This window comes from Rattus norvegicus, chromosome 6 (genome assembly GCF_036323735.1).
Source record: "Rattus norvegicus strain BN/NHsdMcwi chromosome 6, GRCr8, whole genome shotgun sequence".
Taxonomy (NCBI): Eukaryota; Metazoa; Chordata; class Mammalia; order Rodentia; family Muridae; genus Rattus; species Rattus norvegicus.
The window spans coordinates 125919317-125944326 of NC_086024.1; the positions used below are offsets into that span (position 1 = coordinate 125919317).

General features: G+C 51.2%; 1 protein-coding gene across 4 annotated transcripts in view; it reads right to left on the reverse strand.

Moving 5' to 3' along the window:
- Positions 1-25010, reverse strand: part of Ccdc88c (coiled-coil domain containing 88C) — a 119826-nt gene that overhangs the window by 19980 nt on the left and 74836 nt on the right. For all 4 annotated transcript variants that reach the window (XR_005506202.2, XM_343096.9, XM_039113347.2 and 1 more), the window contains 13 exons: positions 24235-24381; positions 23193-23337; positions 19503-19687; positions 16788-16925; positions 14334-15395; positions 11181-11308; positions 10298-10439; positions 9271-9456; positions 8060-8221; positions 6795-7072; positions 4637-4780; positions 2179-2365; positions 734-879 (listed from right to left, as the gene is read on the reverse strand). Coding sequence is in view for 3 of the 4 variants with exons in the window: in XM_343096.9 (XP_343097.4) it covers positions 734-879; positions 2179-2365; positions 4637-4780; positions 6795-7072; positions 8060-8221; positions 9271-9456; positions 10298-10439; positions 11181-11308; positions 14334-15395; positions 16788-16925; positions 19503-19687; positions 23193-23337; positions 24235-24381 (3050 nt within the window). In the remaining variant the exon portion in view is untranslated. The remainder of the gene's footprint in view (positions 1-733; positions 880-2178; positions 2366-4636; positions 4781-6794; positions 7073-8059; positions 8222-9270; positions 9457-10297; positions 10440-11180; positions 11309-14333; positions 15396-16787; positions 16926-19502; positions 19688-23192; positions 23338-24234; positions 24382-25010) is intronic.

The following is a 25010-nucleotide window of genomic DNA, read 5'->3' on the forward strand; positions in this document are numbered from 1 at the left end:
GGAGGCAGTGAGCAGGGGCAGCAGGGCAAAGAGGAGGCGGCAATGCTACACCAGAGAGAGCTGGGATAGCACCAGGGGCCAGTGACCACACCCCTCTATAATCTCTGCCTTTTTTACTGTTTTGAGAGAGGGTCTCTCTATGTAGCTCTGGCTGGCTTGGAACTTGATCTGTATACCAGGCTGGCCTCAAACTTATAGGAGGCCATTTGCCTCTGCCTCCTGAGTGCTGGGACTGACGCCATGTACCACTGTGCCTTCAGACAAGGCTCTTCTTGTCTTAAGTACACTCAAGCCAGGAGCAAAGAGCTTGCCTGTCATGGGGAGGGACAGGCACCATACAGCATAACACACCCTGGATAATTCAACCGTGGGTTTCCAGCAACAGACTTCTTTCTCTTGTTCATTACCTTTGACAAGGGACTGGACACACATCTCTTCTGGGAATCCCTTTCTCCTACATTCACCTAGACCACCTGCCCTCCCTATCCAACATGGCCTCCTCTCATTTCCAAAGCATAAACTGACTCGCTCCACTCTCCCTTTTATAGCTCTCTAATCCTAGTAGGAGGGGACATACCTATCACCCTAGTTCCAGGCTCCTAGGGCATGCACAAGGTTGGGGGAGGTTAAGCAGGGCATAGAACAAGCTTACTTGCATACTGTGAGGGGCTAGGGACGGTGGTCCAGGGCCCCTTATGGATGCACCCCCTGCCACGGCCCACAGCCCACTTACATGTACTGCTTCTGTTCCTCGTGGTACTGCTCCTTGCTCTCTATGTTCTGTTCTAGAAGCATCTGGTTCTGCTGGCTCAGCAGCTGGATCTGGCTCAGCAGGTGCTGATTCTCCTCCTCTAAGTTCCCCTTGAGACGGGAGAGCAGCTGAAACACAGACAGAAGGTGGTTCAGACGCCATGTGACCCTGTGATGTTACACTGCCAACAGGGTGTCCACCTTGGCGCTGTCTGCACCAGCGAAGACCTGGGAAGGATCGGCAAGCCGGCAAGGCTGCCATCCCGATAAGCACACCACCCGACCCTGTTCCCCACCCGGCAGCTCCTGGCTGTTGAGAGCACAGATCAGGCACTAGGGTTGTGTGAAACAAGACGTACAGCAGATGCTGAAAACTTGGTGTGAAAAGGGGGAACATAAGAGTATATGTGAAGGTTTGGGGATTTAGCTCAGTGGTAGAGCGCTTGTCTAGCAAGCGCAAGGCCCTGGGTTCGGTCCCCAGCTCCGAAAAAAAAGAAAAAAAAAAGTATATGTGAAATGATAGTTTTGATCTACTGGTTAAATAAAGCGTGGTTACAACTAATTTCACTAGGACCAGGGAAGATGGCTCAGTGGTGGAAGTGCCATTCCCAGCCCCGTAAAGGAAAAATACATTAATCTCATTGAAAAAAAGAACTGTTTCAAAGGCACCTACTACAAGTACTTAACTCCACATTCAGCTTCCATATTTCAACTAAATGCTCTGCTGTGAAAGAAAGCATTTTATGCCCAAAGCCAGAGGCCATAAAGACCTTGTCATCTAGTGCCTTGTGCCCTTGTAGCACAAAAGCTATTATGCAGGATAACCAAAGAGTGGCTGTGAACCAACAAAACGTCATTCACATATAGTGATGAAAATGTCACGTAATTTTCACTCCCCACAAAATATCGTTCATTTGATTTTTTTAGCTCCAACCATTAAAAACTTCGTGAGCCGTGCTTAGTTCATGGGCTGAGTCAGCGCAGGCGGTAGGGAGGGATTGGCCTGAGGGCTGAAGCTCACAGATTTTGTTTAGGGAAACCAGTACTGTGGTGTAGTAGGAAGGCCCAGAGGCTTTCCTATCCTATCTGCCTGTGTCTCCCAAAGGTCTCTCAGAAGCCAGGAGGGACCCACTTGCTCTCCTCAAATGCTCTGTTCGGTGGAACCTATCTCAAATTCTATCTAGAGGAGGGCTCTGCTTCCCACAACGGCCATTTCTGACCCAGCTCTGTTACCAACCACTGGATCACCCAGCCCCGGGATCCAAGCTAGGCAGCTACATCAAACCCGGGCCATTTTGCTCGCATAGCTGTCTACTGTAAGAGGGAGCAAAGACTCTGGTCTAACCTTGGCTTTAAGGACATCTCAAGTCTCAGAAAAGGAGGAGTGCTAGCCCTTCACAGACCTACCCAAAGCTGTGCCTGTCTCACCTCACAGTGGTTGTCCAGCTTGGTCAGAGAGATGTCCATGTTCTGGTGCTGCTCTTTCAGCTCGTCAAAGCGTGCCTGCCAGCGGTTCAGCTCCAGCCGAGAGTTGTTCAGCGAGGTTTTCAACTCCTTGGTGTGGGCGTGCAGCTCCTCATATTCCCCCTTCAGCTGGTGGTGCAGGAAACTGATCCTACGGGTTGGGGAGCCACAGGCAAAGGGGCTAAGACACTGGACACAAAAGGACATCATGGACTATGTGTGTCCCAGGAGTCTCTCAGAGATGAGGAGGAGGAACCCATGTGCTCTCCTCAAACTCTATGCACAGAGGGATCTATCTGAGAGACTTTGCTCCCCACAACAGCCATTTCTGACCCAGCTCTGTCACCAACCATTGGATCACCCAGCCCTGGGATCCACGCTAGGCAGCTACACTCAGACCCGGGCCATTTTGCTCATGTAGATGTCCACTGAAATGAAGAAGACACCGTGGCCCATTACAAAAGGCACAGGGCCTTTTATATTACAGTTTAGGCATTCTGGCATAAGTGAAAGAAAACAAAGAAGCTGTGCTACTAAGAGAAAAATAGAGAATATTTTTTTCCCTCTGAAATGCTCTGCCCACAGGCTTCCAAAGGAGAGAGAGAGAGAGAGAGAGAGAGAGAGAGAGAGAACCAACAGTCCCCCTCGGCCATGATGCCCACGAACCACATCAACCACCAGCACAGCCTGACAACCCCACAAGGGCAACAGCGGTACACGCAGCTCGGCGGTAACCAACAACTCTCTAATTGGACTTAAGACCGACTCAACGAGAGGGAGGCTATGCCTGGCACTGGAAACCTACCTAACTAATCGGAGCTAGTGAAATCATATTTAATTATATTATACTTTTGTAAGAAAACATATGGAAAGTTACTCACTGTAAAAAAATAAAATAAAAAGTAGTGCTGGGTCCAACTCGGCGGGGCTTTCTAGCTCCTGGGATTATAAAATGGTACGTGCAGGAAAGGGACTACGTAAGCCTACTACACTCATTGCCATCCCAACTCTCAAAGTCAGATAGCCTTTCAAACACTTGACCCTCAGACTGGAGAGAGGCTCAGTAGTCAAGAGCACTGGGTGCTCCTGCAGAGGACCAGATTCCTCTCAAAACTATAAACTCCAGATACAGGAAGATCTGCCACCCCTGGACACAAGTATTTGCACTCGTGCGTGCACCTACACACAGATACGCACAATTAAAACACAGCAGTACATCTTGAAAACAAACACCCACAAAAAAACAAGTTCACTGTCAACATCCAAGAATCCAAATGCTTCGCGGCTGTACTGAGGTACCCGGCCTCACAGAATAAAAATAGGAGTGACCTGACCCCTAAGGAGGCCGAATTCAGTTCACTACAGGACCCTTGTGACTGTCCAAGGGCTCTGCATCACAGCCAGGGCCCGCTGGGACAGTGCTTCCCCAGATGCCTGCCATGCCCCCTCGCCACAGGCACCTGGGTTTATAAAGCCCGGGATATAGTAATACCAGGATGTGGAAGGAAGCAGTGTTTCCCCCAGTCAGACTTGAAACAAGAGAAGATCCTGGACTCAGCCCTCACTGCTGTTAACTAAAGGTTTAACCTCGAGCATTACCTGATCTCTGAGCTACCTACCAGGTTTCCTCACCTCTAAAACAAGAAGGGGTGGTGGCCGGCAGTCCAGTTCTATTAAACTGTAGCAAACATGGAGTTAGTGAACACTGAACCTTGCTCGTAGGGAGGAAAGGGCTCCTTGCGATGGCTTACAACTGGTTTAGAGGCAGCTTCGCGTGAGCGCCTGCTCAGAGGTGCTTCATGTAGCACAGCCTCCAGCGTGGTGACTCCAGGCAGGGGAAGCTTATCTAACACAGGTTACTTTTCTCTCTCCCAGGCACAGGGCTGCTACTGTGCGCCAGGGACACTGACTGCACTTGAGCACTGTGCCTCGGGCTGTTCTACACAGCAAGATAAGGATGCCAACACCAAACACTAAAGACGGCACCAGCACAGACCTGGGAAAGACTTCTGTTCCTACCGGGAGAGATGAACCTGATGACTGAAATGTTCTGTGAACTCTGAACGCCCACAGAAGATCCATACACAGGAACGAGTTTCTGGTTACAACTCAGTGCTAGTGAGTGGCTGGATCTGATGACTAAGGAGGGCCACAGTGGCTTCCGAGGGCTGGGCTCACATCTGAAGGTGACTATGCCTACCCAGGTACATGGCCCGTCCCTTCCTTGTCCTGATTGGCTGAGTACCCAGCCCCCACTAGCCCCCTCAGCTCCTAACTAAGCCAACATCATGCCGTTCATAAGAACACATGACCAGGAGTTCACAAGCCTCCACTTCGGTTTTCAGAGAGGGCTGGGTCTGGACAGACCACTGATGTCACCTCCACTTCTCCCAGGGCTAGGCAGGCGTGCCCAGGTGCTCACCTGTCCAGCTCTCCTCGCAGCCTCTGGTTCTCGCTCGTGGCGATGGCACTGGTCCTCTGTTCCTGCTGCAGAACCTCCCGCTCAGTGCTCAGGGCTTTTTCCAGCTCCTCCAGTTCTGCCTTACGCTTCTGTAAGTCTCCGTGCCTAGCGGAGGGAACACGGTCAGGCTTCCTCTACAACAAAGCAACTCACGCCCCAGGAGATTGAAATTACTGGTTTGGAAAGGGGTGGGGTTCCTCTGAAACCTGTTCTCTGTGGACAGGTGAGAGGCTGGATCGAGAGACAAAATAAATGTTGCCATAGTGGGGGGCCAGTACCCCCCACCCCCAGATTCATCTTCCATTCTCTGGCCCCTTGGTGTCCCTGTCATGGCCTGGCCCCTTCTGTAGGTCACCGAGAACATGAGGGTTGTACACTATAGCTTTTATTTTAGAGATTCATGTTACAATGTAGTTCTAAAGGAAACCACAGAATAAACAGCTAAACTCCATGTTGTGAAACAGCTAATCCCTCCTCACATCCTCCTCAATCTGTATGGGGGCCCAAATATCTGTTCCTGGCACTGGGAATGGGTTGGCCAGACCTCCCAGCCATAATGAATTTTCTTTCTCATTCAACCCTTGCAGGTTACACAGCTGTCACTGGGGGGCAGCAGAGCACAAGGTGGAACAGGGACAAGCGCCCACTGTCACCAAGAAGATGACCCAGGTTCACCAATCATCCGGCTCAGGAAACTGCTTCCCCCAACCCTCTTTCTCTTCTGAGTATGAAGCACTGTTGGTGTCCTGCTGTTGGGTTCTCGAGCCTCTTCTCTAATTCTACCCTCCACATCAGCTGTATCTGGATCATCTCACTGGAGCCCCAAGTGATCAGATTAGGAAACTTACTTAACGGCCAAGGTGAAGAGGTGACCCCACTATGGTGGGCGCTAGGGATGAAGGGATTCTTGGGCTTCCACAGTTAGGGACTGTGGGGGAATCATCCAAGGTTGACAAAAATAAAGGCCTCAAGCTGACCAGCAGAGCACACGCATTGAGCACGTGGCCCACAGGCTCTGGGGGTCTGGCTTACCACTGAGCCTTTGACAAGTCACAGGACATTTATGGCAGGGGTCCAGTTAGGTATCAGATAAAAAGAACCCAGACTTTTGCCAACGCTGTGTGACAGGCACTCACAGCCCAATGCACAGCCTGAAGGAGCCTCCAGCTCTGTCCAAGCAGCCGAGGTCACTGAGTCAAGACAGGACTTTGGACCCTTAGTAAGTGCACTCAGGGATCTGGAACCCTCGGTGCATGGGCAGGAGCTCAGTCAAAACAGTAGGTCAATTAGTGACACACATCCTGAGACCTGGTACTCTATGGTGAGACGTTAACACTTGGTATTTTTCAACACATGCAAAATTTACCTTAAAAAGAAAAAAAAGGGGGGGGGGAGCAGCCAGTGTGGATTAAAGAAAGGTTGAAGGTATGGTGGGCACCTGAGGGAGGGCAGCTGGGGACTCAGCACCTCCCTCCCTGTCTCTACTTTCCTGAGATCTACCGTGCTGAGATCAGAGGTGTGGAGTTAGTTCCTTTGTGTTTGGTTGTGCACATTCAATACTTCACATAATGGGAGGACTCTTTTATTTTCCCTTCAAGCAAGCACTCTAGCCTCACACTTGGAGGAGCGAAGTGTGAATGAACACATCCCTGCACAATGGTAGTCAGAATTTTCCCAGGGGTGTAGGCCAGAAGAGAAGAAAAAGGGAGGAAGGAGAAAAGAATTCTTACGAGAACCAAACAGGTCTCCAAGTGTCCACACTGGGCCACCCAGACCCGGAGTGAGCCACGGTGCTCTTTGGCCCCAGTGTTCCCTGCCACAATCCCCAGCTGGACAAACAAAAAGGAAGTAGAAATTGCTAAAGGTTCTATTTCCTTCCCTGGAGACAGCTCAGGTGCAGCAACAATGCAAAGCAGCCAGCCAAGAGGAAGTGTGGGGGAGAGACGGGGAACATGCGGGCCTCAGGAAAGTACCGAGAGCTCTGTGCAGCCTAAGGGCTCAGCACACCAGCTGCCTCCACCACAGGCCACATCCCCACACCAGGCCTCTCACGGTCTCCCATGTATGTACCCGACCTCCCTGTCCCCAGCCTCTGCCTCCCCTGCCCTACACGCCCCACCTCTCTCCAAGCTCCTTGTGTTCCAGCTCCAGGTTCCTGTGCAACGTCTTCAGACAGCTGTGCTGGCAGATGAGGGCCTCGTACTCTGAGGACTGGCGCTCGTACAGGGCACCCAGGCGGTCGTGGTCCCGAAGCAAGGCTTCATAGACAGCCGCCAGCTCCTCCTGCTGCTGCTGCAGACTCTCGTGTTCCGCCTCCTTGGCGGCGTGCTGGCTCTGTAGCATGGTGTACTGTGCACTGAGCGCTGCATTCTGGGAGCTCAGTGTGGAATTCTCCACCTGTTAGGGAGAACAGTGCCCTGTGAGTGGTCAGGCCAAGGATGACCAGCAGCACACGGCCTCAGAGGGACCTCAAGGCAGGCCAGCCATGAGCAGTGCTACGACAGCCTCAGAGGGACCTCAAGGCAGGCCAGCCATGGGCAGTGAGGGCTACCAGAACTTGAAGAAGTGGGGCCAACATGGAAAAAACTGGCCATGAAAAAGCCGCCACCCTGAGCCAACTCCAGAAATCATGTCCTTCTACAAGAGCCCCTTACATGTCATTACGGATTATTTTTAAAGCCTATTTTCTAGGAGTCGACAGAAAATCTTTAAGGACCGAGTATCAGACAATACTGTCAACCAACTGATTTTTACGTATTTACTTTTGTGCCGTGAGGGTCTGGACTGTGTCTTGTACACGCTGTGCACTTTTATTAATGGGCTACATCTAAGCACCTGGGCTTTTAACGTATTCTACCACGATACCAAAACATTAAAAACCAAACAGGGGCCAGAACTGCCCTGCTATTAAAACCAGACAAAGACATTTCCCAAGACAAAACAAAGTAACAAACCAACATCCTATTTTCTCATTTCAACAAAACAAACCCAACTCCTTCGCCAAGTTAAGTTTCCTGTTTATTGTCTCTGTCCCATATGCAACTTTCCAACTTTTCCCAGAAATTAATGAGTAATTTTTTTTTACTTTCCCACACCTACAGACCACGTGGTACGTGGGCTGAGGTGCGGGCCTTGCTGGCTGCTTCCAGCAGATGGGAAGCCAGGTCATAGTCCCATTTCCCCTCTGCGCACACACACAGACACACGCGCACACATACAAACTGAAAAGCCCCACTGTAGGGAATGTCTCACGCCCCTCCCTACTATATCCAAAGATTCCCTACTGTCTAGGGTATACATTCAGCCTCTTAACAACCACCCGTCTCCAGGTCCCCCATGCTTGGCTCTGCAGCTCCCACCGAGGAGCCGCCAGGGTCCTGCTACCTGCAGCTTTGCAGTCTGCGTCTGCAGCGTGGTGGTGTGCTCTTGTAGGAAGGCGCTCTGCTTCTGTAGCGTCAGGATCTGGCTGCTGAAGGACACGTTCTGAGTCTCCAGGTGCTGCAGCTGCTCCTTCAGCAACTGCCTCTCCGCCTGAAGAGCTGCGTTCTAGGGGAGAAGCATGCGTCAGTTACACACAGCGTGGCCAGCTCTCTCTGGGCATGGGGCCTGAGGTTTTACTGAACCTTTGAGGGTACATGCAGCTGGGCGTGTCTTCAGGTTCAGGAAGATAATGGTTTCCCTCTTCACAGACAGTGAATATTATTTACAAAGAGACAATACTTTATAGGGACTACTGCCTGGGGTCTGGGGCGTATTGGCATACAGGCTGCTTTCAAGATTCCATTTGTTTCTGTCGGTCGGTGTGGAATACCCCAAAAGTACTTCTCTGTGAGCTGTCACTCCCCCATGACTACAGAGCTCAAGCCGTCATCACTAACTGTCCAGTAAGTAGAACAGCAGTGGGTGCTGAAGTGTGGGAAACTAGCAAAGGCTGGATCAATCATGCCACTGATCAGGCTAGGAGGCAAGGCTCGGGCTACAGGCTGGTGCTAGCCCTGATTAGCACGACTTTGAGAAAGCCTCTAATGCTGTCACAGCTTGTTTGTCCACTGAGAATCATCAGGATGGGCTTTGTGAAGTCACTGTTGTGAATCAAACAGAATTAGAGGGACAAGAATGCACTGGAGAGATTTTGTCTGATAAGGGCCAAGGGTATTAAGTACTTTCAGGTTTGGTGGCCATATCACTTCTATCCCAAAGACGAAAGCTGCCCCTGCAGTGGGAGAGCAGCCAGAGCATATGTAAATATAAAAGCTGTGGCTGCATGTCAATAAAGCTTTATTTAGACACGGCTTGGGAGTAAGTGCTGGATGCTGCGCTGGAAAACTCAACACTATGGGGATGAGGGCTGGTGGACGCACTCTAGGCTTGTCACAGCAAGTAGGGGTTCCGTCCAGGAGACTGGCTGCGTCCCTTGTATTAGGAACTCTGAAGGGAGTATGGTGAAAGCCACCTAAGGGCCCGTCCAGGACAGGTCAAAAATGTCCTACTAGATCTGTCCACCATGGCTTCTGCCGGCACATATTCTTTAGAGACAACATGCTATTTGGGGGCAACTGCTAACAGTGTGGTCATTTCACGGGCAGCCCACTCACACTGCGCTCCAGCTCGATGGCCCGGTCCTTCACACGGAGTAGCTCCATGGTGGCCTCTTTGTGGCTGGGTCCCCAGGCCTCCTTCTCTTGGTGACTGGTGACCTTGTCTGGAGCGTGCTTCTGCACGTTCTGCGCCTGGGTTCCATCCTCCTGGGTCTTCCTGAGCTGCTCACATTCTTTCTTTACCTGCAGGCCATGTTGAAAAGCAGACTCAGGCAGGTAGAAGACATGCAGGAGTCCCAATAGTGGGTAGGGACGCTTCACAAAGTCTCAGACACCCACCCCCTCATCCCGAGGAGGGACGGGCCAGATGCTCTGTTTGCTATGTGTTTCCCCAAAAAAGACAGGAAAGGCAGGGATTTGAACTCACGCCTGTCTCAGGCCCCACCTTAGCTACATGTCCGGCAGCTCTTACTGGCTGCCTGAGCCTCCTCCAGTCTAAGCCATACAAGAGGCAAACCAGGCAGTCAGTTATACATCGCACAGAGGCCTTGCCAGGTTTGCCTCTGCCTGCCTTCAGATCCCAAATCAACTCTGTAACCTGGGCATGTGCCATGTGTTCAAAAAAGGAAACCATACATGTGGAGTCAGTCCACCCATAGATGGAGATTGCATGTACACAGAAGTGTGTGTTTGAGTGTGTGTGTGTGTGTGTGTGTGTGTGTGTGTGTAACATCTTATTGACATGTGTGAAAAACGTGAGGACAGCATGTCTATATGTATATAGAGTGTGCACATGTACGGGGACATGTACTTGTATTGCCCAAGAGCTAACACACATATTCATATAAGGCCCTGTCCCATCCAAGGGGCTTAGGAGCCTCCAGGTCTACACCTGGTTCTCTGGGCTGTTTCATGTTCCTAACTTCCCCTGGAAGTGTGGGATTGCCCTGAGCTACACCTTCCTCCCCACTATGTATCTGGCTCCTGTGTGCCCAGCCCCTGTACCCTGAGGTTGGCACCCTCAGGATCCTACAGCACTGCCCATGGTTGCTCTGGGGAAGGTATGACAGAGCCTGGCTCTCACCATCTGCAGCTCGATCTGGAGTTGGTGATTCAAGCTCTCTTTCTCTTCCACTTGTGCCTCCAAAAACACAATCTTTTCTTCTTTCATAGCTAGTGTTGTTTTCAATGAGGATTCGTTTTTGCTTTCCCAAATCTTGCCTTTTCTGAAAATATAAAGATACGATAATAGAACAGTTTACCTCTAATTCCATCACCCTGTGGTCAACACACACCCTTCCCACTAAGCTGGTTTTATGCACCACTGGCAGAAGGTGTTCCAGGGACCCTGGAAGCCAAACCCATTGCCCAGATCCCTTGGCAGGGGTGGGGGAAGGGGCTGTTTCTCAGCTGACACATCTACAACACCATCACGCAAAAGACTGTGACTACATTTTTACAGCCACTCCTTAAAGAAGTGTTCTATGACAAACACTTCATAGACAGGGAGACTCCATCCATCTTAGGAAACCCCAGCAATCGGTCCAGGGTCACAATGCTAGCTGTGTGGCAGGCCGCAGCCTTTCCACATGTCAAAGCAGGCATGTGAGTCTTGCTGGTTACAAATCCAGAAAAGGCTGCCGGACTAGATTTCTCTGAAAAGCCACACTGTTCGAAGAAGGCCTGGCTAGGAAATATGGCAATCATCAAATTAAAAAGAGAAGTGGCTCTTCTTGTGGCTGAGTGCAGGTCAGTCTAGAGCCTGTCAGGCACACAGGAGGCCCTGGGGTTATTGGCCAGCACGGCAGCCTTTTTATCACACAAAACAATCTCCTTTCCTATTTCCCAAGACTCCTAGGTCCAAGACCTGAACTTTAAAGGACAGACACAAGGAGTCGAGTCACACAGGGACCCAGAAGCTCAGATTCATCAGAGAGCAGAGTGTTAACGCAGGGCACCATCCTTACGTGTCACCATGACTGTTATCCTCCTGCAGCAGCAGCTCCTTGCTGAGGCCGACCTTCTCCAGCTCCTGGCTCAGTTTGTCCAGCTCGCTGGTCAGCTGCTGGCTCTTCAGTTTCTCCAGCACCAGGTCCTGCAAGACAGAAACCACCATGTGGACAGGAGTCTGGCAAAGAGGCTACGGCCTTGCGATGGTGCCACAGCTTTGATCCACCTCTTGAGTGTGTGTGTGTGTGTGTGTGTGTGTGTGTGTGTGTGTCAGCCTTCTAACCTGCCTTGCGATGGTGCCACAGCTTTGATCCACCTCTTGAGTGTGTGTGTGTGTGTGTGTGTGTGTGTGTGTGTGTGTGTCAGCCTTCTAACCTGCCACACCTGTGGGTTTCAGATGTTTCGGGCAAGCAGGCTAGTTTGATGGTGTGGTCAACTCCACAATGCTCCACCAAAAGAAAGGGATGAAGCCTTTCCCAGCCCTCCTAGTGCTGTAAATAACAGACCAGGTGGCAACATGTAGAGAAGGGAACCAGAATGTTCTCCAAAATGGGTCAGAAATACTGTTACGATGACCTTTAGCCATGAGCATTATCTCCACTAATGTGACTGACTTTTAAAAATTACACATTTAGCAAGTAATTGATATAAAGAAAGGAGATGCTGTTGTTGCTGTCATTACTGTTTTTTGAGATAGGGTCTCAGGTAACTCAGGGTGGCCTTGGACTTGCTGTCTAGCTGAGGATGAACCTGAACTCCTTATCTTCCTGCCTCTACCTCTAAGTACTAGTATTACAGGTGTGCACCTCCATGCCTGGTTTTGCACTGGGATTCCAACTTAGGGAGGGCTCCATGAATGCTAGGCAAGCACACGGCCCGCCAAGCCACCCGTTTCCATGCTGAAGGGTTTATTTTAAACCTAGGCTTTCCCTTCGGAATGTGGGCAACGAGCTCAAGGTTCATCTCCACAATCCCTTTTGCTTCCATTCCCACACAGCTCACTGAGGGGAGCTATTATCTCCAGCCTGGGGTACGGCTTATCCCTCCTACAAAACCATATGCAGGCTAGAACGCCCACCATAGAATTTTCCTGCCAGGTTAGCAGCTGTGCCAGGTGAGCAACTCTGGCAAGGGGTTATGGGTTAGAAGATCACGGATCTGGATGAGTCTGGATGAAGCAGAGGAGAGCTGGCATGTGGGTTTTAATTCTGTTTAGTGTGTGTGTGTGTGTGTGTGTGCGCGCGCGCGCGCGCCTTCTAACCTGCCAACCACCCATACCTAGCGCTGAGATGGAGGAGTTCTAGGACAAAGCCCTTTCGGGGTGGGCATTCAGGAGGCTGAGACAGGAGGATCAAGAGTTCAAGGCTAGCCTGGTCTATACAAGGAATCCCAGACTAGCCTGAGCAAGATTCTGGTTTCAAAAACAAAAACAAGGGCAGGACAGCAAAAGCAGGACAGTATCCTGGATTGATAAGCGCCGAGACAGACAAAGGGCGGACTGCTGCAGGACTGTGGTGAGTGAAACGTGCATCTATGTGACAAGCCCTGGAGGTCCCCGGGTAGTTGTACACACAGCCCATACTGCCCGCACAGAGAAGAACTGTGAGTGGCATGCAGGGCTTGGGTCCTTCCCTGGCTCAACTACACCAACAGTTGTCTTTTTTTTAAAAAAAAAAAAAAAAAAACACTGCCTGGCTCTGGGCTCACTTTGAAATCACTTCCCTCCTCTCACTAGGCACAGAGCAGCCTGCAGTCGCCTCAGGCTGAGCTCCACAGAGCATCGTCTCTCTCCCTTGATCTCTTCCTTGTCTGCCTGACACATGCTGAGGAGCCAGAAGGACGCACCACTAAGGGGTGGTTTAATCACAAGCTAGAGGGAGCCAGGTACCTGGACGAGTGAGCGGAAGAGTCCTGGGACACACTCTGAGATGAAACCTGCAGGCTGAACCACCCAGATGCTAACTCTGTCTTCTAGACCTACACCATAAACGAACGCCCTGACAATCCACAGGAAGACACCAAGGGACGTAGAACAGGCACCCCGCAGGAAGCACAATATACTACAGGCGAAAACGGTCATGTGCTTTGGTTCCATTGCTCCGGTTCCAGGAATATATCCTTTCGAAAGCATCTGATGTGAGGGGCAAGGATGTCCTGGACCAATGAATCAGGGACAGCTGGGGACACTGCTCAGTGAGCATGCTCAAGACCACGTGCTTAATCCTCAACACCAAAGAGGAAGAAAAAGACCCCGAACCCTAAGCAAAATGGTGGGGAACACTGGGAACAATCTAAAGGGGCCTATGATTACCAGAGTAAATCTACAGGCTTTAGTGTATCTTGCAGTCATACAGAAAGCACGGCTTCAACAGCTGTTCACTGTGGGGACAGTGACTCTGTCCACAGCTAAGGGCACTTGCTGACAAGCCTGGCCACCTGATTTGATCCCCGGAACCCAAATGGTGGAATGACAGCAAGGACTCTCTCAGGCTGCCTTCCAGTCTCCACATGCAAGCTGTAACACGCATGTGCCCACGCACGCACACACAAAGTAAATAAATAAATATAAGAAAAGAAAACCATGACCCAAAACCCGAAACCTACTTCACATGGGAAAACTTGAAAATGTAACTAAATGAAAACAAACCAAAACAAACCAAAACAAAAAAAAACCCAAACAAACAAACAAACAAACCCCACACATACAATAGCTTGACCATTTGTAGTCTGGAATGGGGCAGTCCTCTGGTGCATGGCTGTCTTAGGATTCTTTTTACTTGACAGGTAATTTTTGGGAATTCTGGTTTTACCACAGCCTAGTAATATACATAGCTCAATGCTGGCTCTAAGTGTTGGGCAAAGGCTAGAGCTGATCAGTCCCCGGGGGCAGAGGGGGATCACAGGCATGGAGAGCTATGTGACTAAGCTTCCTATGGGCAGGAGATCAAATGTGTTAAGTGCATCTTCTACTTACGGTGTTCAGTCTACAGTGAATCCATGGCGGGGGGAAGGGGGGGGTCACAAGCCTTTGTGTGTGGAGGAACACCAACGTGGGACACAGAGCAGGAGGAAATGATTACCACGGGGTTGTCAGTGAGCAGTGAGTGGGACCTAGAACCTCCCGCCCTGAAAACAGGCTCATTTTGTCATTGCCCACGCATGAGGCTCACCTCTCTCAGGGTGGTGAGCGTCCTCGTGTGCACGGTGACCTGCTTGGTGAGGTCCCTGTTGTCCTTCTCCAGCTCCTTCAGCTTGCTGGCCGCATCCCGGCAGCGGGCCAGCTCCTTGTCCAGCGCGCGGCTTTCCTTCTCGGCCGCCGACAGCTTGGCCGCACTGTCATCCAGGACAGCGTCCTTGAGCTCCACCTGCTGCCATAGGCGTCTGGTCTCTTTCTCCAGCAGTTTCTTGTCCTTCTCCAGCTGGGCCACCTCCTGCTCCAGGGCCTTCCTGTCTTTCTCAGCCCCCTCGAGCTGTTTGTTGGCGAGCTGCAGAGTTTCTAGGTCTCGCTTCAGGGCCTGGCGCTCAGCCTCCAGCTCGCTCAGCTCCCTCTGCAGGGCCTGAGACTTGTGGTTGCTGCTCTCCAGGCTGTGCTGCAGCTGCAGGTTCTCAGCACTCACGCTCTGGTAGCTGTGCTCCAGGCGCTCCGACTTCTTGCTTAAGGTCTTCAGCATCTCCACATTCCTGCGCAGCTCCTCCTTCTCCCTCTCCAGCTGCTGGTTCTCCGTCTCCATCTGCGCCATCTTGGCGCTGGTGAAGCGCATGGCCTCCACCATCTTGCGCAGCTCCCGGTTCTCCTGATCCAGCTGCTTGTTGTCCCTCTCCAGGCCCTCGAGCTGCACAGACACGTTCTGCAGGGTGTCCAAGGACTTTCTCAGCGTCCGGTTTTCCAGCTCCAGACCCTGGCTCTCATGCTCCAGGGCCTCGACCTTTTCAGTGACCGTCTTCAGGGAGGTCACCTTCTTGGTCAGCTGCTCGTTCTCTTTCTCCAGCCGGTGCAGCTCCTTCTCCAGCACCTCTGCGCGCTCTCCCTTCTCCTTGGCCTCCTCCAAGTCTCGGTGCAGCTGCTTCTTCTCCGACTCCAGCTGGCTGAGCTTGCTGCCTGCCTCGGTCACAGCCTGGTGAAGGGTTCTGTTTTCCTTCTCCACATCCTTCATGCTGTTGACTTGCGGTCTCTCCCGCAGTGACCACACAGCTTGGTGGAGGTGGCCCTTCTCCTGCTCCAGATCTTTTATCTATGAGCAAACACATTAGGCATGACCCAGACTGTTGCAGGAACCTCCACTAGCCATCTAGGTTCATACAGGGGCTTCTAAGTGGAAGTCACCCAGACCCATCCATGGCTCATCAAAACACACTCAATGTGGTAAGCATGATCTTAAACCTAAAGGATACATCTCTTTCTTAAAAACATGAGTGATTCCCTTGGCCCGCTCTGTAGCGGTCAGCAGGACCCAGTGGACACCCTGCCCACCGCCATGACCTTCTGTTGTGGTACAGAATACTGTCTCCTGCATCTTCCTGAAGGGCACAACAGGTTGCTGCTCTCTATGCCTTGCTCCCTTCCTGTGTCTTCTCAACCTCATGGTCAGTGCCCCCCCCCCCCCCCGCAACCTTGCACAGCAGCTCTAAAGAGGCCCTGCACTTACCCACCAGTCCTTACCTTGTCTACTCATAAAGATTCCTGAGCCTGCTGCCTGGCACTTGCCTTTCGAGGTGAGCTGCATGGACAGGGCCCCCACCTGTGCTCATCACACATGGTGCTGTCTGATTCCCCCCCCCCCCCCACTTCTTACTCACCTACAACAGAAGCTAAAAACCTCAATGCCGGAGAACCCAGCCTTGCTCTTTACTCTCCACTTATTTCTGTGCAGAGTTTGGAGATGTTCAGCGGCCTTTGAAAGTCCCAGTCCTGATGGCTCCCCTGAGTATCAACATCCTGATACTTCCTATGGTGGAAGCGACCAGAACCCTGCAGGTGTGACAAGGTCTCGCCCTTGTCACTAACAGCTTTTAGAAGGCCCGTGTGCTGCAGGATGTTTAGCAGACTCCACCCATGTCCTAGTTAGCTTTAACTGTCAACCCGACACAGCCTCAAGCCAGCAGAGAAGTGTCCCAATTGAGAGAGTCCTCAGAATGGCCTCTGGGGGATTGTATTATTTATCGAGATAAGAGGGCCCAGTCCACTGTGGGCAGCATCATTCCCTAGGCAGATAGTCCTGAGCTATATAGGAAAAACTAAGCAAGCATGAGCCCGAGAGAGCCAGAGAACAAGCGTCCTCCTCCACCTATCCCTGCTGTGCATCCTTGGCTGTGAGTGAGTTTCCTGGAAGTAAAGATGTGTGAGGCACCAAGTAGGCCTGCCGTCAAGTTCCTGCTTCCCTGACACCCCTCAATGACAGGCTGTTACCTGTAAGGTGCAACCTTTCTTCCTCTACACTGCATTCAGCCACGGTGTTTGTCATAAGCAACAGAACGGAACTAGACCAGTTGGGCCAGGAACTCTGGTATTTCCTTCCCAGAGTCAAAACCATCGGAACTGTCTGAGGACACTGCCCAATGACATGGCCATTCTCCTCAGCTCCTCGTCCAGCAGGAGCGAGTGAGGCAATGGTGGCTGTGCCTACCTGCCTGGCCCTGTCCGCCTTCAGGGCCTCCATGCCACTCTGCAGCTGTTCCTTCTCTCGAATCAGCTCCTCACTCAGTGTCTCCAGGTCTTGGTTACTCTGCTTTTCTCTCTCCAGCTGCGTTTGTAACTTTTCAATCTGCAGATATAAAGATCCAGCCTGTGTGACAGTCTACTCAAGTGAGCTGTGTTCAGACAGACAGACAGACAGATCCACCCTTCTCTGCCCGGGGTATTAATAATATGGGCCCTTGAGGAAAAAAAACGTACCAGTGTCGCTTTGCAATAAAGTCTTTATACCTCCTCTCAGTCACTGGCTTGACATGACCTGCACTTTCTGCCTGGGATAAGCGAAGACACTGGGCAGCAGTCCACAGTCTATCCTAGGCTACCCATGATGCCGGATGTCCAATCTACTCTATGTCTTGTTTTTTTTTATCCCCTTGACCTCAGTCACTTCTCAGGGTCAGACCACATACCAAAGCACCTAGCCCCACATTCCCAACAAAGACTGTATGGCTCCCCTTCTCTTCCTTACGCTTGGTGACAGGATCCAGCTGCTTAGCTTCCGTCACCCTCCAGGTAAACCTGTCGTCAACCCTTGCCCCTTCTGCCCACTCTATTTCCCCCTACAACCCACTGCTGCTGCCCTAAGCCAGAATGTATTGTCCTGCCTGGACAAGTTCCCTGTCATCACCACCCTCCAACACCAGGCTCTGATGGGGGAAACCCACCAGTGCCCAGGCTTCTTAGAGCATGAAGTTCTACCTACGTAGTTCTCCGTATCTCCTGAGAATCTACCTGCCCATTAGGACTCAGGTCCTGACTGGGCGGGGCTGGCAATCCTGTTCCCTGGAGATGCCCAGGCTGCAAACCTGGGCTGCCGTTTCTTGTTATCACCAAGCTTGTTCGGCATGAGAAGCTTGTGTTGGCCTCAGAGGGGCAGAGTCAAAAACCTGTCCTCTCTACTATGTGGGAGTTCCTAGTAGCTGACCAGGGCCAGAGACATGCATCATGCTCAACCTTAACACCTACTGCAGGCAGCTGAGCCTCCCCGCACACTGCTGGGCCCACGCCCAGTTTTTGACTCTCCGGGTCTGTGTTTTGTGTGTGTCTCGGGCTTCTGGATAAACAATACTAAGAAGTATCTGAAGCTCGGACACTGTTCAATCTGAACCTTTAAGGGAGGACCGGAGGTGCCCAGTGACCCTGACAGCACAAGGACTGAACTGTGGCTCTCACTCGGCTGTCCACACTGGGGTGTTGCATGGACGAAGGTTCACATTCCCACAGCTCTAAGCATCCCTGTCTACACTGACGCTGCAATCTTTCTCCTTCCTACTGCATGGGGGCACCGTGACACTCCACCGGGGAAGCTGGGGTCTGCTAATGGGAAAGAGGAGGTCAGTGGGGGGGGGGGGTGTGTGCATGTATCACGGTTGCTAGGGTTCTACCATTGGACCCTAGCCAGGTGCATCTCAACCAGTCATGCCGGGTTATGGCTTTCCAGAAGGTGCTATAATGTATCACATATGGATCTTTTCCGAAATCAAGACCACCTTGTCTTAGCCACCTCTGTGCCATCCCTTACTTAAGACCTCAGAAGGGAGGCAGAGTTGCTTCAGTAAAGCCCATGCTGTGTGGCCAGAAACAGAAGCAGTTGCTAGTAGGAAGTGGGGTCAGTTATGGAAGGGCCCTGACCCACAGGTCAGTGACTAGCCCAATGCCTTTACGGAGGACTAGGACTTGGGACTTTCCTACGCATGTTCTCAGGCTTGTGGGGTAAGGTCCCCAGCTCTTCCCTGACAGCCTCCTGGCTTACACCCTCTCCACCAAATATGCTTGACCCCACTCCTAGAGAGCTATGCCAGACTTTGTGTCTGACACTGCTGCTGAAATCTAAACATGGGATGTTCCTGTATCCCGCTTGACCCCTCTGGATGGACTGCCTTCATTTTTGTCCTTTCTTGGTTCTCTGTTCCATACTCTGTTGCTTACTAAAGATATCCTCTCCCCCACCCCTCTGTTTCTCTCACACACAAATACACCCACACTCTGACTGAGATGTGGGCAGTCATGCTGGTGGCAGTACCCATTGCACAGATCTGTATATAGACAATAGGCTACAGGGCAGAGGTGACCCACACTGTCCCTAGCCCAGCAAGATGATACCCCAGGGCTTTCCTGCCTGAGAACCCATGGAGTGGGAGGGTCTTCTTCTTTTTCATAGTATACAAGACTGGGTGTCCCTTTATAAAGACATTCCCTGCCTTAAGACCACAGAAATCTAGGAGACCAAATCATGTGGTCACTGCTCCCATTTTTGCTTTGCTCCAAAAGACAAGGCATGAGATAGGAGGTCTCCTAGTGTCCTCTAAAGGCAAAAACAAGTCCCTGGACAGTGAAAATGTCACATGGCACTCAGTTCTTAGTGATGAGGGGGTAAATGTAGCTAGATGGTTCCCTGAGATCTTTTCCACAGCAGGAAATGTATGCCAAGTCCCACGCAGAGGAGAGAAAGCAGCAGAGGTGGGGTCCTTGAGGCCTGGTTTCCTCTTAGCTTGTCCCCCTCCCCCCACTGCCACAGGAGCCTTATATGACACTGAGGAGCATGTCAGGAGAATACAGATGTTGAGACACGGGTCCCATAGGAGAGCCCTGAGTGAGGAAATCTCCTCAGAGTCTAGAAGATGTGTTAAGGGCCCTGGAAGGTTACCTTCTTGCTAAGCTGCTGGTTCTCCTTCTCCAGCTCCCCACACTTGAGGCTGCTCTCCTCGAGCGCCAGCGACGCATCCCGCAGACCCTGGATGGTGCTCTGGAGGCTCTGGTTCTCCTTCTCCAGCTTCAGGATGCGGCTGGAGGCGCACTCATTCAGCTCAAACACGAAGGATTTCCTGGAGGCTGAAGGGTCGAGTCTGTTAGGGTTAAGCATTTTGGAAACCCTGCTTCCACTTCCTGACATAAGCTGAACCCCAAGAGTTAGGCTTCCCTTCTTGTCCCTCATTCTCATCCCAATAGGAATGCCAAGCATCTCATGTCAACATCCAACAGTGAAGTCAGTCCCCTGCTGGCAGACGTGGGGCCCACCCTATCTAGATTTTAAGGAAAAGCAGGATTACTGTGTGGGAGCCAATCCTGGGACCTGAGTCCCCTCACTGCTTACCTGACTGACTCAAGGGCCATGGACATTTTCTGTGTCCACTATAGGGGCAGAGGGCATCTACACTGCTCAGCAGAGGGGGCTAAGTGACCGGCTGATTGAGGGTGAAGGGAATCTGTGCCTGTGTATATATGCCCATTGTTGGACAGCCTGGGCTAAAACCTTGACATCAGAAATTTCTTCCAATTTCACAATTACGGAGGAAAGTCAGACAGTGCATGCAAGCTGCTTTAGACTTTTCGGTGAGTCTGGAAAAAAGCTGAATGCTTTAAAAGACATCTACTCTGCTTTTAAACAACCCAGCACTTTCGTGAGAGACAAGAACTAGACTTCTTGGTCTTTTCCCCTACAAGCAGATGCAAGGCTTCAAGGAAGTTATGGAGTCTCTTAGGAAGAACACACAGTAGGTCTGAAACACCGTAAGGAAACAGTCAAGGCTGTTCCTCAGTTCCGTGTCTATCCACGCATCCGAGCCCGACCACACTGTACTGCTGAGGTTTACTGTGTGGCTAAGTATTGTCAGGCTAAGTCCTAACCTCCGACCCCCAGATCTCAGGGACAAGGAAATCCTCACATACACCAAGTGCTGCTATGTAACCTTGCTCCTTAATTAACTATTGGGTTAATAAAGATGCCCACAGCCTACAGCGGGCAGAAGAGAGGTAGCTGGGGCTTCGGCTGCCAGGCTTGGAGTCTGAGGCAAAGACCACGAGGAGGAGGAGAGAGAGGAGAGTGAAGACCAGCGGTTAAGGAGTCAAGAGATCCGGTCTGGTCCAAGTATGAGCACCCAGATAGAACGTGGCAAGTCCTATTTCAGGGTCACTGGTGGGAAGTAGACAGATTAGCATAGAGGGCTGATACCTGCCCAGCTCTGGTGCTGTTAAGGCTTGTTATAAAATAAAGGTTCTGTGGGCTGGAGAGGTGGCTCAGAGGATAAGAGCACTGACTGCTCTTCCAGAGGTCCTGAGTTCAAATCCCAGCAACCATATGGTGGCTCACAACCATCTGTAATGGGATCCTCTGCCCTCTTCTGGTGTGTTTGAAGACAGCTGTAGTGTACTCATAAACATAATAAAGGTTTTGTGCTTTTTATCTGGAAACTGAATGATTCATGGTGGGGGTAGAAACCCCTGGTTGCTGTTCATTACAACACCGCACTGCTGACGCTCGCCCGTCTTCCCACTCCTGACTAACTCATCACCCAGGGGCTCTGACAGGGCACTGAGGGCCACAACAGAGGCATCCATCAGTGTTCAAATGCTACGTGTGACGCACGTGTTAGGATCCTTGGGCAACTATAAAGACTGAAGAATGTGTCCTCTGTAGTGTTACCATCTATCAGAGCAACAGTACAGACCCAACAGGCCAGACCATCCTATCCTAAAGACATTAGTGGGAGGGGACCGTGGCAACAACGTAGCATGTCCAACTCTAGCATCAACACCGGTTCACAGATGCTGGAGAGGCCTCCTCTCCCTTAGAAAGGAACCTAGCCATTGTGGATCTCGAAGGAGGACCTACAACCACACTTTACTAAACCAGCATAACGCCTAACTATACTCTAAATAGTTATCCTGTAGAGGACTCTTCATCATCATTAAACAACAACGATGACAACAACAAACCCACCTCCTTGTAACAGAGATCATTAAGGAAAACCTCAACCAATCAAAATGCAGAGAACAAAGGACCAGGTGGTATCCAGCCCCAATGGACACATTTACAACACAAGTCCTGCAGCTTTGTTCACAGCAGAAGACGGGGTGAGAAGGCTGTAGGAGCCAGAGGAGTGGAATTCCTAGAAATGCCACAGAAGCTACACCATGAAGTCTCATCATGGCTGCCTAAACAAGGCCTTAAACAGGACAACACCATCAGCTAAGTTAATGTGCAAGGGGGAATGACCTGGGACCTCAACCTAGACAGAATAACGTTCACATTCCTACAGCTCAGCACCGGCACCGATAGCAAGTGGCCTATCACTAACTAAGGCAAGCTCCACACTGAGCACAAAGACTGGTTCATCAAACCACCCAGTAACCGGGACTCACAGCAGCATACATGAGCCAGGTAAGGCTGATGATGATGATGATGATGATGATGATGATGATGATGATGATGATGATGATGATAATAATAATAATAATAATAGGATAAATAAAACATGTCCATATCTGACCTTAAAGGGTTCATAAACTATACCAAGCAGTCTCCGGCCTTGGAGGCTGGCCCTGAGGGCTTGAACTGCTTCTCCAGTCCACCAGGGGGCAGACGTTCCTCCTTGTAGACTTGAAACCTCACAGGAGAGACAATGCCTTGTCTCTCGCCCTGTGTGGCTGGCTACCAGGCACCTCACTCAGCTTGGCACACGGGCACCGAAGCAGACACAGCCCAGTGTCCACAGATACAAGTTAGCTCAACGCCTTTAAGTTCAGGGCTGGTGAGAGCCCTGGAGGAAGTGACCTTGGTAGTATTCTCAGGGAATTTTCATCAGTTACCTTTCAAACCTAAAATAATCCAAACGCCCATGCCGGCCCCATAAAGTGCTAAGTCAATACTAACTCGCAATCGGGTGCATGGAAAAGGTGAACAGAGCTATTTTCAAACACAGGAATTGGCTTATTGTTTGCTGGGCGATGGAGCTTCCTGCCGCAGTGCTGACTGGGGTCCCCCACCCTTCCCATAATGGACACCTTATCTCAGGGTACCAGCAGAGGGCAGCAGTATTTGCCTGCCAGGAAGGAGGACTTCCCCATCCCCCCACCACCACCCCCCAAGATCTATAGAGCCTGGGACTGGGGAGCAGCAGCCTCTTAGCATCCCCACCAGGGAGACTGGATAAACCGCATCCATCCTGCCCAATTATGCAAATGAACGGTGCAGATAATGCCCAGGGTACATTTATAATAAGGATTAGTGACCACTGGGGACACCTCTCCGTGTCAGGGCTTTCTGTCATTGGCAAAGAGAGCCGTGATCCGGAAGCTCCTGAGTGTGCCTGTGGGAGACCCAGAAATCCCAACACTTCATTTGTAGCTTACTCCCGGGCGTCCGGGCTGCCAGGCCACTCACATTTCCCCTGGGGAGAACTGTAATGAAACAGCTCCGAACAGCACTTGAGGAAATCACATTTGCTCGTGGAGAGCGGGTGGGTTGCTAGGAAGACTCAAGAGCCCAGGGCTCCGCTCCTGGGTAAGTGGCAGCGGCTGAGATGGGGCCAGATCCCAGGCACGGGGCACGGCCTACCGTCGGACAAGTCCGCGTTCTTGGACAGCTGTTCCAGCTCCCAGCCCAGGTGGGCCGACTCGTTCATGCTCTGCTTCTGTGCGATCTCCAGAACCATGTTTTCTTCCAGCAGCTCCTCAATCCGTTTCTTGTCAGTGTCCCGATCCTAGGGCAGGAAGAGGAAAAGTAGGGCTGGAGAGATGGCTCAGCGGTTAAGAGCACTGACTGCTCTTCCAGAGGTCCTGAGTTCAATTCCCAGCACCCGCACGGTGGCTCACAACCATCTGTAATGGGGTCTGATGCCCTCTTCTGGTCTGAAGACAGCAACCGTGTACTTATGACATTAAAAAGAATAAATAAATCTTAAAAAAGAAAGAAAGGAAGGAAGGAAGGAAGGAAGGAAGGAAGGAAGGAAGGAAGGAAGAGAGAGAGGAAAAGTGTGAGGACAGGTCTGGCTGGCCTCAGACTCGAAGCATCTACCTCCATCTAGTGCAGGAGGACAGCATGCTTCACACCTAGCTGAGAGCTATACCGAAACACCCCACTCAGGGCCCCAGTGCAGCAGGGACTGCTACAAAATAAGTCTCTTGACATTTCTACCTAGGTCAAGAAGGTACCTAAGTCTCAGTGAACACTCTCTGAACATAGGGACACAAGGAACAGGGGTTTGAGATAGGCACTCCGGTGATGTGCACTTGTTGGCTCTAAGTAGCTCTCTGCAGCCTCAAATGCTATGACACGCCAGTACTTAACCCATCCAAGAGCCACTTAGGACCTCTGAAAAGGACATACCTGTGTTCACCCTTGCAGAAGAGTGGTTACTTTTGCAAAAGCAGAAGTCAGGTCCCAGATGTGTCAAGGACAGTTAAGTGCCCACTCAAGCCACTGAGTTTAGCAAGCTCTTCTTTTAGTCAACAAGCGGCTGGCAGGCAGCAAACTCAGAGGCTGACACATCAGGAGAGCCTGTCCTTCTCCACTTGCACATCCTGCACCGCTAGCCCCACCCCATCCCTATTCCCTCCCCCTCCCCCACCTCCACCCATCGCACCCGGTCCATTAATACCAGTTCCAAGTCATGGAGTTTAGATTTCAGCTGTAGGTTCTCTTTCTCCAGCTCGTGGACTTTATCGCTGCGAGCCCGGGAGGCAGTCAGTTGTTCCTCCAACATGGCCTTCGTCTCGATTAAGATGATGTTATCTTCTCTCAGTTCCTGAAGAGCGAAAGCCACAAGAGAGCCATCAGATAAAAGGCCAGGGTCATGACCACAGGACTTCTAAACACAGTACTTTCAGGACCCTGGAGCCAAGCAGCCAGGCCAGGAACCCCCAGCAGGAAGGCCTGCATCCAGTTCTTGTCACCTTCACCTGTGCCCCGGAGGCCAGGCAAGCGGACTCTCAAAGAAAAATTCAAGAGTGGACTGGAGAGATGGCTCAGCGGTTAAGAGCACTGACTGCACTTCCAGAGGTCCTGAGTTCAATCCCCAGCAACTACATGGTGGCTCACAACATCTATAATTGGATCTTCTGTTGCGTCTGAAGAGAGCAACTGTGTACCCACACACGTAAAATAAATCTTTAAAAAAAAAAAAAAAGGAAGAAAAGAAAAATTCAAGAATCACTGAATGGTCCTGGGATGTGGATCAGTGGTAGGGTGATCGCCTCTCATGCACAAGGTCCTGGGTTTGCTCCTGAGCATAGTAAACAACTGACGGCCTTGAAAAGGCAACTCTTCCTTGAGATCTTCCACAAGCCAGATGATCCTACACTTGGACCCCAATGGGAAAGTGGACTGAGTTTCCTTTAATAAAGGGAAATGGGGTAGCCGAGAGTCCACAGAGGG